At 43.2% G+C, this 13,861-nt stretch overlaps 1 protein-coding gene across 50 annotated transcripts in view; it reads right to left on the bottom strand.

Moving 5' to 3' along the window:
* The window catches only part of KIAA1217 (KIAA1217 ortholog), a 343,140-nt gene that overhangs the window by 70,003 nt on the left and 259,276 nt on the right, over positions 1-13,861 (bottom strand). For 36 of the 50 annotated variants that reach the window (XM_045361865.3, XM_074001214.1, XM_074001218.1 and 33 more), the window contains one exon: positions 2,927-3,759. In XM_045361865.3, the coding sequence (XP_045217800.2) occupies positions 2,927-3,759 (833 nt within the window). Of the gene's footprint in view, positions 1-2,926; positions 3,760-10,187; positions 10,448-13,861 lie in introns of those variants that run through there. The other 14 variants (XM_065520420.2, XM_074001197.1, XM_074001201.1 and 11 more) reach the window with 1 other exon arrangement.

The raw sequence follows: 13,861 nt of genomic DNA, 5'->3' as shown, positions 1-13,861 counted from the left end.
CAATAGTGACTCTAAATGTAGACAGACAGAGAGAGAGTGTGTGTGTGTATGTGTCTGTGTGGGGGTATGTGTACGTGTGTCTGTTTCGTGTGTGTCATGTGTCTGTGTCTTTGTGTGTCCATGTGGTATGTGTGTGTCTCTGCGTGTCTGTGTGTCTATGTGCAGGTTTCTAGGAAAAGAGAATCTAACTAGCCCACATATAACCAAGCACTCCAATTCCACCCTCTGAAGATAAGCTGATTACAGGTGGGGAGTCACCTTGGCAAGATGTATGAGATAAAATTCTTCCTCTGCTATTTCACATTATGGGGAACGAAAAATGTGAACATGTAACATTACATTCATAACTACAATCATACGTCAGAACACAGTGGTGATAATGACAGTGTATTTTAGGTGAATATTCATCTGTTTAGTCAGTTTTTCTTATATTTGTTAAACTGGTAAGAGAATAATTTAGATTTTCTAAAAAGGTTCTCTAACATGTAAAACTCAAGTCCATAGAATTTTCTGAAATTTTACAAAATGGAAGTGTCTGAGGTTGGCAGATCTTTTTTAAAAAAAGGGAGTGGAGGCTCTAAAAGAATACCCACAGCACCAAAAGCTAAAATCCTTCAAGATTTTGATCCCATACAGAGATGACTCCACAGGTCAGCAGAGGGTTTGTTTTTTTCTCTCCGTAACTAAATCTCTTGAAAAGTGAGGCTCAAGGATGTACATTAAGTTGTGTATGTGTGGTAATTACATGGGTGACACTGAGCTAGGTTCTAGAAAGAAGGCGCACACCATCTTTGGTTGGCCAAAAATTTTGATAATTTCAGCACTACTCCCAAAAGAATATTACATCTAAACTAATCTACCTTCATGCAAATTCAGGTTTTTACCATCCAAGAACCAGGGTGGAAACAGTTCACTATGATCATGGCAAAATCAACTCCTGATGCTCTTCCATCTACAACAGGTCAGTGTGGGAGGCAGGGGGATGATGGGGAGGATGGATTCTGGCTCTCAACATTATATGCAAGAGACAGATTGTTTTTACGGTTTCCTGGACTAAATTCTTGCTCCTGTCAGTTCCATCCCCTCAGTGACATACCATTTTCCAACCAGCACCTCACGGCCCACCAAAGGGGACAGGTGTGTTATCCTTTCTGTAAAGTATGCAGCACAGGCTTCCAATACTTATGGCACATCTTGGTAGATTCCTCTCCAGATGTCACAATGGTTTGCTCCAATGAACCGCTACAAATATTTATCCTATACCCTTTAGCTGTCTGTAGTGATGGGAAGAGTCCCTTTCTTTGATGCTTAGAATTTCACTTCATGAAGACTTCGAAAAGGAGAGAATGAATACTATTTTCTAATTCTTATATTTTCTTAGTCCTGCATCATCAAGCCAGTCACTGTTGTTGTTATTCTAACTACATGAGAGAGGTAGAACTTTTTGTTTCATTAATGATCCCAAAACTTTCATGTTCATTCTCTTTCCATCTCCTGAAATCTTTCTGCTATGATATTCCCAGTAACTGAATAAATAAGAAGGGATTGCCCTTTCATAATAAAACTGTGCTAAAGAGGACTTCAGGACTTTCTGACTTGTGTGTGAAAATAGTAAGGTAGACAGGTCACATTCCATTCACAATTTTGGCCTTCTTTTTATATGGTATGTAACAGTAAGTGATATTGACATTGTTTAGTGAGAAGCAGTGGTTCTAATAAGGTATTGAATAACTGAGTATCTGGACATCTTATTTGTCTTTTTTCTTTTTGACACGAAGTCTCACTCTTGTTGCCCAGGCTGGAATGCAATGGCGTGATCTCAGCTCACTGCAACCTCCGCCTCCCAGGTTCAAGTGATTCTCCTGCCTCAGCCTCCCGAGTAGCTGGGATTACAAGTGCCTGCCACCATGCCTGGCTAATTTTTGTATTTTTAGTAGAGACGGGGTTTCACCATGTTGGCCAGGCTGGTCTAGAACCCCTGACTTCAGGTGATCCACCCGCCTTGGCCTCCCAAAATGCAGGGATTACAGGCATGACCCACCGCACCCGGCCTGGACATCTTATTTTTCATACCCTTTAATTCATATATAACAATAGGTAGCAGCATGCTTACACATCTTTTGGACTCAATTTCTTTGGCTAGATTTTTATGATTATTTTGTTGACTTCTTTCAACCAATTCAGGCTAGAGAAATTTCCTTTATCAAAATTAGCTTTTCTATTACTATATGAACTTTGGAAGGTTTTCAAGATAGAGTAGGAAGCATCTGAATTTGTAAATTATAAAATATATCTATTTAAAAAGAAATTCAAATCCCCAGAGAGTCTTTCACTAGAAAAATTTTGCTGATTTCAGCACCACTCCTAGATAAGTATTAAATCTAAGCCATTCCATTTTCATGCAAATTCAGATTTTTATCCTCTTAAAAAATAGACACATTCTTTCCACTTCCCACAACCAGATGAGAACACAAAATTGTATTCCACAAGGAAAAACACAAACTGCTATTTCCAACAGTTAAAACTGAAAACCACTCCTTATTTTCAGCAGTAGCAGATCAATTATTATGACCTTTTGATCTTTTCATCGGGCTTCTGCTAATGACAATTTTCTTCCAAATTATTCAGATTTATACAAACGATAATGCTGTTAGATGCATGCTCCAGAGGCACAAAGGAACTGATTACTATTGTTGGTGCACCTGTCTTCTTGAACATGGCTTCATGGCTGTAACCTCTGCCAGTTTAGAAACTCTTTGCAGACAACGGTGGCTTTGACACCACTCTGTAACCCCTACAGCATCCACAGGGCATGTTGCAGAGATGGGTGCTCAGACATTTATTCTGTCGGTTTGACCCCTGTAGAGCAGCCCATAGTGACACATGGGCCCAGGTACCACCCTCGGTCACCCTCACTGCACCTTACCTGGTCTCTCTGTCTTTGGGTATCGTTGCCGTGCTGTAAGCAAAAACTTGCTTCTCCACTAGAGGAGGGCCAAGGTCCACAAGGCTGGATAATCCTGCAGTGCTCCGGGGCTTTTCTATATACACCAAGGTGCCTGGCTCCTTTTTAAAGGCCTGGCGGCTCGGTGAGGCCCGGTCTGGCTGCATGGTGTGAGGCGGCCCGTGGGCATTATAGTGAGCATGCATGTCTATCATCCTTAGGTCACTGACTCTGTGAGGAGAGGCAGGCGGCGTTTTGGAGCCCAGTGTAGGCAAATGGCTATCTGGATATTTCCTTGATTTCTGTCTGTACAGTGATTGTTCCATATGCATTTCTGCTTGCATTGAAGGGTTACAATAAGCACTCGCTGACCGGATGGCGGTGCGGTGATATGCAATGATGTGGTCAGGGACATCCAGTGGGTGTCCACCATGGGATGAGGCTATGCTCATCCGTCCCTCGTGATAAAGGTAAGGATCAGCATAGAAACCCTCATTTCTGTACATTGCGATGTTTTTGCCACTCATGTCTTCATCCGGCTTGACATCTCTTCTTTCTAAAATGGCGCTTGGGCTTGGAGAGATGGGTCTGGAGACTGGCAGGCTGGAGATTCTGTCCCTGGGGATGGTGGCATTGCCAGGAACAACCATGGAGCGGGTGCCCCCATAAGGAATTCTGGATGGGGAGGGGGGCATGGAATGGGGCACCGGAGTAGACGGTGGGGAATTTGGAATTGCATGGGGTGGATGAGCAGTAGATCCGGGGCGAGAGGCCCCAGGGCCATCTCCTCTTGCATAAACAAGTTCTCTCTGCATCTGAAAAGAAAACAAAGGATTAGAAAGTTGACTTTGATACTCATGTTTCAAGAGAAGTCTCAGTGTGTAACTGTGTGGCTTCCGCTGCAAGATGTACACACCCTCATCCTGGAATCTGTAAATATGTTTCCCTACATGGCAGAAGAGGCTTTGCAGATGGGGTGGAGCTCAGGATGGTGAGATGGGAGATCTTTATCCTGGTGGACTCGAGGCAATCACAAGGGTCTTTATACGTGTAGGAGGGAGGCAGAGAAATCAGCTCCAGGGGAGATCTATGATGATAAAAGTCGAGTTAGAAGAGTTTGGAAGGTGCTATGAGAAGGGGCCATGAGCCAAGGAATGTGGGCAGCTCCCAGAAGCTGGAAAAGGTGAGGAAATGGATCCCGCTCTGGAGCCTCCAGAGGGAGGGTGATCCTGCTGACACATTGATATTGATGTGCAAAATCCACTTGGGACTTCTGATCTCCATAAAAGTAAAATGATACATCTATGGTGTTTTAAAAAATTATGGCGTTTTGAGCCACTAAATTTATGGTAACTTGTTACAGCAACCACAAGAAATGAATACACCTGATGAAGAGTGCAATTTTGTGGGGTTTCAGGAAAAAATAGTGTGGTGGCTTAAATTTTAATGTCACAGCTTCTTAGAGACGCTGCTTAATAAATGCAGGTCTAGTGTATCAATAGTGCTAATGTTGCCTCTTCTAAAACTTGTCCTGAGCACATTTTTCTACCTTTAGCCCTGGGAAATAGTAACCATGTTTCCCATCTTTCCAAGTGGATACAATCTAGGGAGATGAGCAGGGGGAAAGGAGATACATGGAGGAAAACCTGGAAGGTAAGTTTCATTCATTCACCAACTCTTCACTTGAGCCTATGATAAATCAGCACCGAAAGGCTGGAAGGAAATAATGAAGCAATAAGAGTACCATGGCAGTGGACCCTTGAAGAATACAATTTTGAACTGTGCGGGTCGACTTATTCACAGATATCCTTCTTCCCCTGCTACTCCTGAGAGAGCAAGGCCAGGCCCTTCTCTTCCTCCTTCTCACCTATTCAACATGAAGTTGACGAGGATGAAGACTTTTATGATGATCCACTTCCACTTAATAAACAGGAAACAGATTTTTTTTTCTTCCTTATGGTTTACTTAAGAACATTTGCTTTTATCCAGCTTACTTTAATGTGTGAATACAGTATATAATATATATAACATACAAACTATGTGTTAATCGACTATTCATGTCATCTGTAAGTATTCTGGTCAGCAGTAGGCTGTAAGTAGTTAAGTTTGTGGGGAGGTAAAAGTTCTGCGTGAATTTTTTTTTTTTTAGATGGAGTCTTGCTCTGTCTCCCAGCGTGGAATGCAGTGGCGTGATCTCAGCTCACTCACTGTAATCTCTGCCTCCTGGGTTCAAGTGATTCTCCTACCTCAGCTTCTCAAATAGCTGGGATTACAGGTGTGGGCCACCATGCCCAGCTAATTTTTATATTTTTAGTAGAGACTGGGTTTCATCATGTTGGCCCGGCCGGTCTCGAACTCCTGACCTCAGGTGATCTGCCTGCCTCGGCCTCCCACAGTGCTGGGATTATAGGCATGAGCCACTGTGCCTGGCCTCTACACAAATTTTTTATTTTATTGTTTTACTGTGTGTGGGCAGTTAGCATCCCTAACTCCCACCTTGTTCAATGGTCAACTGTAATTTGCAACTATGCTACTGTGTTTAGCAACGGAGTAGAATGAAAAATACAAACTAATTCAGGATATGATGATTTCATATATTTTTGCTTTGGTCAAGGTGCCACGGGGAAATGCCCACTGAGATTCTCCAAATAACTGAGGGAAGGAGAGACAAGCTCCACCCATTCTTCAAGTTCTATTGGTGAGGTCACAGGAGCCCACAGTCCCTATCCTGACTTCCAGGAGATGTGACAGACAAGAAGGGTATAAATGGATGGAGGGTGGATGAGGTAGGGACCTGAGGAGCGAGGTGGGGGCTCAAATGGCAAGAACCAAGATTAGCAGCCAAGAGACCCCATGATGTGGGTGACGCAGATGAGAGTAGGGATAGTAGAGGCACCAGGAGAAGGTTGAAAATGAAACAGAGCCTAATGCGCAGGATACAAACTAACTGCTTCTTTATCATAAAAACTCATTGCATGTAGTAAAGGGTATTTACCAAGCACTTGGTAAATGCCTGGCATTATTCTAGGATGTAGTTCTAAACAAGCCCCAAGCTCCACGGAAACTCCCAAGCGCCATGGAGAGGGCACCTTCTTTCTTAAACTTCGTAGATGCTAATGCAGGAACAACCAGTGGGACTCCCATGGCTTCCTAATCTTGTTCCTGGAATGATCCAGCAGTGTAGAATCCCTGCCCTGTGAGTTGTACATAGAGAAGTGGATTTCATAATGAAAGTGACCAATGAGAAGTGCAAATAAGGTGTGAATATGTAGCAACAAAATGGAGCCCTTTTTGAATACAGGACCTGGGCACTGCAGAATTGACCTCTTGGCTCCTGTAGGGGCTATTTCTGGGCCCCCTGGAGTTTGCAGACTCCTCCCTCACAATCACAATTTTATCTCCACTTCCCCCTTATTCCCCTCCCAAGACGCACACACAGAGCTCCCACTATGATAGGCTGATCTGTTCTCCCTTCCCTAAACCTAACTTGTGATATGCTGATGCTGTCCAAGGTCTCTCTCCTCATGTCCTAGTTCTTGTGGATCCATACCTAGGTTTGTGGTCAGGCTCCAGGTGCGTCTGCTCTGCATGGCCCCTGCCCTGATGCTCCAGCCCATGAGGTCCTCCCTGCTCACTGGACACCCTCATGACTCAGATGCTCAGTGCTTTAGACCAGAAGGGACAGTCCCAAGGTCACTGTGTGATAATACACCTGATTGATGCTCATTCCAGGGAGGCTGAGCAACCCCGTGACACAGGTTTTGCAGGAGAGCAACACGGATCCTCTGTAAATACCTCTCTCACTCTGCCTTCACAATTCAGAGCCCAATAAAAAGCAATGTATGGCTCAGCAGGAAGCAGCACAGGGCTTCACAGGTCATAAAATACAGGAGGGACTGGCTCAGTGAGCAGCGGATATCTGGGCAAATTCCCCACATAATCAGATTACACAATGCAATAACCAACCAAAACCAACATCGAGATAAATTCATCACATCGACTCAAACATGCCACTGTTTATAAAGCATTACATGGTGTCCAAGGCAAATCACATACAACAAATGGTAGGTACTGTTGTCATTATTGTTATTAATTCCAGAAAAATATTTAAAATATGTAGAATTGTCTGGGCACAGTGGCTCAGGCCTGTAATCCCAGCATTTTGGGAGGCCGAGGCAGGTGGATCATCTGAGGTCAGGAATTCAAGACCAGCCTGGCTAACATGGCAAAACCCCCTCTCTACTAAAAATATAAAAATTAGCTGGGCATGGTGGCGTGCGCCTGTAGTCCCAGCTACTCGGGAGGCTGAGGCAGGAGAATTGCTTGAACCCAGGAGGCGGAGGTTGCAGTGAGCCGAGATAACACCACTGCACTCCAGCCTGGGTGACAAAGTGAGACTCCGTCTCAATCAATCAATAAAATATCTAGAAGCCACTTTGTATGAACAACAGTCCTAACTAGGTCAATCACTATTCCCTGTTCTCTTTTCCTTCCTTAGCCACCTTCAGAATACATCTTGATCTGGGGGACTATGACCTCAGTTAATCAGCAGAAACTTTCCTCTTTTTGGCAGGAATATAAAAAGGGACATTAAGATTCTAGGGGCTGGGTGCAGTGGCTCATGCCTATAATCCCAAAATTTTGGGAGGCTGAGGTGGGCAGATCACTTGAGGCCAGGAGTTTGAGACCAGCTTGGGCAACATGGCGAAACCCCATCTCTACAAAAAATACAAAAATTAGCCAGGCGTGGTGCATGTGCCTGCAATCCAGCTTCTCAGGAGACTGAGGCACAAGAATTGCTTGAGCCTAGGAGGCAGGGGTTGCAGTGAGCCAAGAATGCACCACAGTACTCCAACCTGGGCAACACAGCAAGACTCTCTGTCTCAAATAAAATAAAGTAAAATAAAATAAAATAAAATAAAATATTCCAGGGAGTATAGAACTGTCCAGAAGGATAAAGAATATTAGTAAAAAGAAAATGTAAAATTTATTTAAATTCATAAAAAGTTGAGTACATGTCTTTGAAAACAGCAAAGGTATTTACATAGGTATTTTAAAAACACGCTTGGTGACGTGCAAAAAGTGGTTAGAAGATATATAAATAACCTTTAAAATGAAACACTTAAAGATCTAATTAGAAAGAATATCTCATTAGATTTTCTAGTGGTATGTGTAGATGAGATTAGAAAGAAATATAACAATTAACTTAAAGTAATTCTAATACATTATATTGGGCATTCATGTGGGAAATGTCGGTGATAGTCGAAATATTTGACAGCTAATATCCAGTATGGCAGGGACACCAACCAACCAGAATGGGACTTCAGCCAATGAGGATGGATGCTTGCCATGAACAGTCAGCATCCTGGATCTGGAGCTAATCCTGTGTGTCTTCCCTGCCCTGTCCACTTCAAAATAATCTTGCCATCATCCAAAAGGGTCATCAAAAGAGTCACCGTCAACCTGAGTTGTCCACAGTGGCACTGAATACAAACATTCGATTATGACAGAATTGGTAATCTGAGGTTGAATGTCTCTATCAACACAGGTGACTTAGATGTTGGAAGTCTTGGCAGAATTCTTATGTTGGTTTGCCAAGCTGTGACTGACTTTCCAAAACGGAGATTTAAAAAGAACCAGGATCATGTATTTCATCCTCGGCTCTAAATAGAGCCCAAGAAGAAAAATGACACAATGATCATTTTATAGAGTGGGAAAATTTGTTTTAAAACCACAACTAGAATGAACCCTTACGATCAGACAACTTGGGAATCCTACTATAAAAGACGGGGAGCAGCCTAAGGCGACCCGCTCTTAGGATGTGGGGGAAGGTAAGGGGACATCACTGGAGGGATGTTTTCAAGTCTTCAGTGTGATTTCCAAGGTCACACTTACAATAAAAAGTAGCATTTGGAGACTCCAGAATCTGATAGACTAAAGCAGCATGATGGTTAAGATTGTATAATTCACAATTTAAAACAAACCCAGCCTTTGATGCGGGTGTTCTTACTAAGGAGAGATCTTCCTAGAATCTATCACCAACACAGATTTATTTTGTTTTGGTTTTTAACTGTTACTTTGCTAATGAGTAAAGACATGGCATTAAATACATACTGGATTTTTCCTGCACTGGTACTCAAAGTCAGACCTTGTGGGAGAAAATTATACTAAACTGACAAGTAAAATAAATAAGCAACACACACACACACACACACACACACACACACACACACATCTTAGTCCCTTATTCTACCACTGATCTTTCTGATGCTACTAATCTTATCATCTCTTTTCCCTTAGTGAGTTTAAAGTAACTAGCTATGTTCTATCATTGACACTTTTTCCCCACAGAATTTCAACACTAATGTCATAATGTAAGCTTTAAACAATTTCATTTTACAGCAAGAAAGAGATGACCGACACAGAGAAATAAAGATTCTTTCAGCCCCTTTTCTGAATACAACACAGATACCTATTTGCCGTGTGCACCTAAGCCCCGACACAGAAAATGTTCATTCACCTGCCCTAGATATAATGTATGAACAAGACTGTTCCACCGCATTCATCTGCTCGGTTAGGCACTGTCATTTCTTCTTTCCATCACTGCCCAAACCTCTATTGTCTCTTTGTTATTTGAGTCCTTCCAATTCTTAGAAAGAGGGTAGTTTCTTCAAGAGCCTCATCATAATAGCAGGCTGAGAGGCTGGTGTCGCTGCCCACAGACTGCACACGGATCAAAATGCTGTTTACACCATACTTCCGAAACACCAGAAAGTATCTGGGGCCATCTCCTATTAAGATCTGAAGTCTGAGTTAGAAATTCTTACATGTAGCTATATTTTATTTCCCAAAAGTACCATAAGTCAAATCGAATATCACTCATTCAGAAGTTTCTTGAAGGTAAGATAAGAAACAACATATTAAAATTGTTTCCAGAAAACACAAAAAACCTAGTATAAAAGATATTTGTTTAAAATCATCTTGGGAAACTGCCTCATGTAATAATGTCTGTGGAGTATTAAAATATATATATGCGTGCGTGTGTGTGTGTGTGTGTGTGTGTATATATATAGCTCGTGGAAAAGGAATATTATGTACAGTTTGTTGTATTTCAAACCCCACCCTTCCAAGTCTGGAATTTGTAAACATATCACTCAATCAGACCACACAGTGAAGTAAGCAGAGAAAACTGAAAAGGAATCTTATGACATTCTTTCACCCTCAAAGAATTAAAGCCACTTACTTTTTCTTAAGGAAATCACCTGTGTACCTAATGCCGTGAGTAAGCACATTCGCTCAGGTCCTGATTACATGATTCCTTTGTTTGCTGGCTTCATCTAAATCCTTGGTTCCACACTTGAATATTTTAGACAGCTTCCTCTTCAGAGACAAAATCATCACAAAAGACACAGAGATCCTAAAATGTTTCTCAGCTCGAGTGTTCACAACCAATAAAGACCATTTTGTAATACCCAGTTTTCAGAGAGAAGCTGACAGTGGCATGGATAAAAAGTAGCCCTCCCCGTGATAAGTCAATTTCTCCTCCCCTTGGAAATTAGTCACTGAATAACCTCAGCCCACATCCAACCACAGGCTACCTCACGGGTGACTCAGTCCTTCAACAATTGCTTACAGGGAAAACACCAGTGAAGGAACTTTAAACGGCCTAGGTAAATGGGTTAACAGCAAAGGAAATATTACAAAATATATTTCACCGAAGGCAAACAGGATCATTAAAAAGGGCAAACAACCAGCCACCGAGAAATGAAACTGTCAGAAAACCCAACATATTCAATCCAGAGGAACCAACTTTCAGATCAGTTTTCTGTTGACTTAAAGGTGCTACTTAAACCTAGACCAGCACCCAACACCCAGTTTGCTACCAGACTTGAAGTCTGGGAATTGACAGCTGAAGGAAACATAAGCCTCTTCCCCTGGTTTAATACTAGAGGGAAAACATGAGGGAGATAAGGAAGCTGTCTATTAATTAACCAGCCCTGTTTTACCAAGCTGAACTTTGGGTAGCAGCCATTAATCAGTCCTACATAGAGCCGGGCAAGGAACTGCAGTCACCCTGGAAAATACATCTGAAATGAGAAGGAAAGATAGAGAGGGCAAACCATGGCTGTGCAGAGGGGATTCTGGAAAGGAAACCAGAGCCCTTCTGCCCCACCCTAAACAAGATGAAGGACGAGAGGCAGGCGATCCCCAGAGACCTCTGGGTACAACCGCTGTCAGCACAGCCGGTCTCTTCCAGGGGAACAGGTACAAGAAGGTGCGTGTCCACAACACGAAGTGACTTGTGCAGCGCTCAGCGGAGGACGGGAATTAATGCACTGCTAGCAAAAGGTCGGGGAGAAAGGAAGCACCTCCTGCACTCACAGGCTGGCTCTGATCACCATCATGTTTTCTGGGCCCTTGGGGACTGGGTGGAACCGAAAGCTATCCAAGTGGGCATACGGTGACAAGGAACTCCACACACTGGGCTGGAAGCCCCACTGGCTTCACGCCACACCCGACTACCACACTCTGGGCAGCCTGTGCATTTTAAAAACATTTTAAGGCTTTTAGAGGTTGTTCTTGCTGACCAAAAGAATTCCATGACGTCTTTCAAGTTCAAATCCAGTCCTTTGCAGGCTTTCTAAAAAAACTGTTTACTGCCATCAAATCGCTTTGTGGTTATTAAAGAAGGGGGCAAATGGAGCACGTAACATTGCCACCCTCCTAAGATGTCTCACTAGGAACGATATTTGGGTGAAGTGGTTGTAACAGATGCCACCTAAGAGGTCGGAAAACAGTAGAAGGAATGTGGAAGCTCTTGTTTTGATTTTTAATCTAATCAGCAAGGGTTTGTTATTTCTCACCAGAGTATGGGAGGCACACACTATCAGTTTCTGATGAATCTGGTACACATTAGGCAGGTTTTGTGTCTTCGGTCAAGCACATACGTTCCAGGAAGGGGGATGGAGGGGTGGTCCCCCTTGTCTGATTACGCCGCGATGCTGCCCCTATCACATCCCCCAAAGACCCTGTTTTATGGCGTGAGGTATGCTAACAGACATGGCTCTTATAATTCTTCTTTACCTGCTTATTACGGGCAGGGTTGCTTGTTCCAGTGACTGTTTGTGAAGGGTCTGGGGTCAGGCTGTCCCCCAGGAATCAGAGCAGTAACTCTCTCTGTCTCTCTGCTGCTTGGCTAAGAAAGTCATGCCATGTTCAACACGTTATCCCACATCTGCTATGGGCTAGGTGCTATGTGGCTCACACCTGTAATCCTAGCACTTTGGGATGTGGAAGCAGGAGGATTCCCCGAGCCCAGGAGTTTGAGACCAGCTTGGGCAACATAGGGAGGCCAAGTCTGTACAAAAAGTAAAAACTTAGCTGGGCATACTGGTGCATGCCTGTGTTCCTAGCTACTTGGGAGTCTGAGGGGGGAGGATCACTTAAGCCTGGGAGGTTGAGAGGCTACAGTGAGCCAAGATAACACCACTGCACTCCAGCCTGGGTGACAGAGTGAGATCCTGTCTCAAAAAAAAAGGGGCAACAAAACAAAAAACCACAAGAAACCTTGTTGATTACGCTAGAGAGAGGTGGCTTCTGTTGACCCTGTTACAATGAGAGTCGGTGGGTTCAATGCGAGAAGTCTGGTTTACCTCTGCCTTCCCTTCCTTCCTGCCAGGTTCACAGCAATTTCCTTTCACTTTCAAAATGCCCCAGGGCACTGTCTGTAGCATGCACGCATGGATTCATCATTACCAGAGCAGTAATTCACTGTCAGGAGTTTGAAAGCCAGCCCAATCCTGCGGTGAATCAGGATGAGTTAAATGCTCTTTAGCAAGCACGGAGTTCACCCAAGAGAGAGGTGGAGCTCAATCTCCAAAGGCCCCAGAGTACCCGCTAATGCACCAGACAAGCCAATTTCCTAAACAATATTCTGGTGTCCTGGTGCCATCTAGGACCCAGTGGCTTAATCTCAGTGGAAGGCACATTCTCCAGAGAAGGGCTCGTTCAGGCTAACTCACCACAAAGTTTGGTTCAGTATGAGTGTGTGCAACCATTAACACCCCCATGCTTCGGTTTGATGACTTCACCAGACCCTTCTCTGCCTGCTCTACCTTGGGACATTACAGCCATTGCTACATTACTCTTCCCAGCAGCATATAAAGTGTCCTACTCTTCATTTTCCCTCTTCCTTTCATTGACTAGGCCTAAAAGCAAAGTGGAAGCAATGTATTCTTTCTGAGTCAGTGTTAAGAATGGACGTGCTAGGAAATATTCAGGATGACCTCAACAGGAAATAATTCTTATGCTCCGGTAAAGCCAATAGTATTGTGACACATATTCCTTCCTATTTTCCCTTTCATATTCATTTCTTCATTGGCTTTTAAAAAATTACATTTGCTCAAAGAAAATCTAAACTGTACCTATAGATATGAAGATGATATTAGGAAGGGAAGGGATTATTACGTTGAAAAAATTTCAAATTCATCTTGTTTGCATTGGTAAAATTGGGAAGATTGCCATTTGTAAGGTTTTAGTTAGCCTATTGTTTCATTTGATTGTAAGTGGAATGTCTCCCAGACATGAGGCAGACAGACAGACTGCTGCCAAAATTATTTAATTCCCAGGAAAGAGATGGTCCAGTCAGTGGTTAGCTTATGGCTATATTTAAGATGAGCGTTATTTCTATAAATCTTTTGACACAGGAACTCTACTGAGCCCTCCAGTGGCCAGACCTGGCTGACCAGTCCTGGGCCCAACAGTGATTAAAGATCTCAATCTGGAACAGAATAAAGAAGTAATGTTAAATAAATCATTTCGCTTCCAAGCCACAATCAATAACTGTGCAGTGCTGTAGGATGGATAAAAGAAAAATGTCCTTCTCACTGATACTCAATCTTCTGCTGGGCTACTCCT

Source organism: Macaca fascicularis, chromosome 9, assembly GCF_037993035.2.
Source record: "Macaca fascicularis isolate 582-1 chromosome 9, T2T-MFA8v1.1".
NCBI lineage: Eukaryota > Metazoa > Chordata > Mammalia > Primates > Cercopithecidae > Macaca > Macaca fascicularis.
The sequence above is the reverse complement of the archived record's forward strand: the minus strand, read 5'-3'. Positions and strand labels throughout refer to the sequence as shown.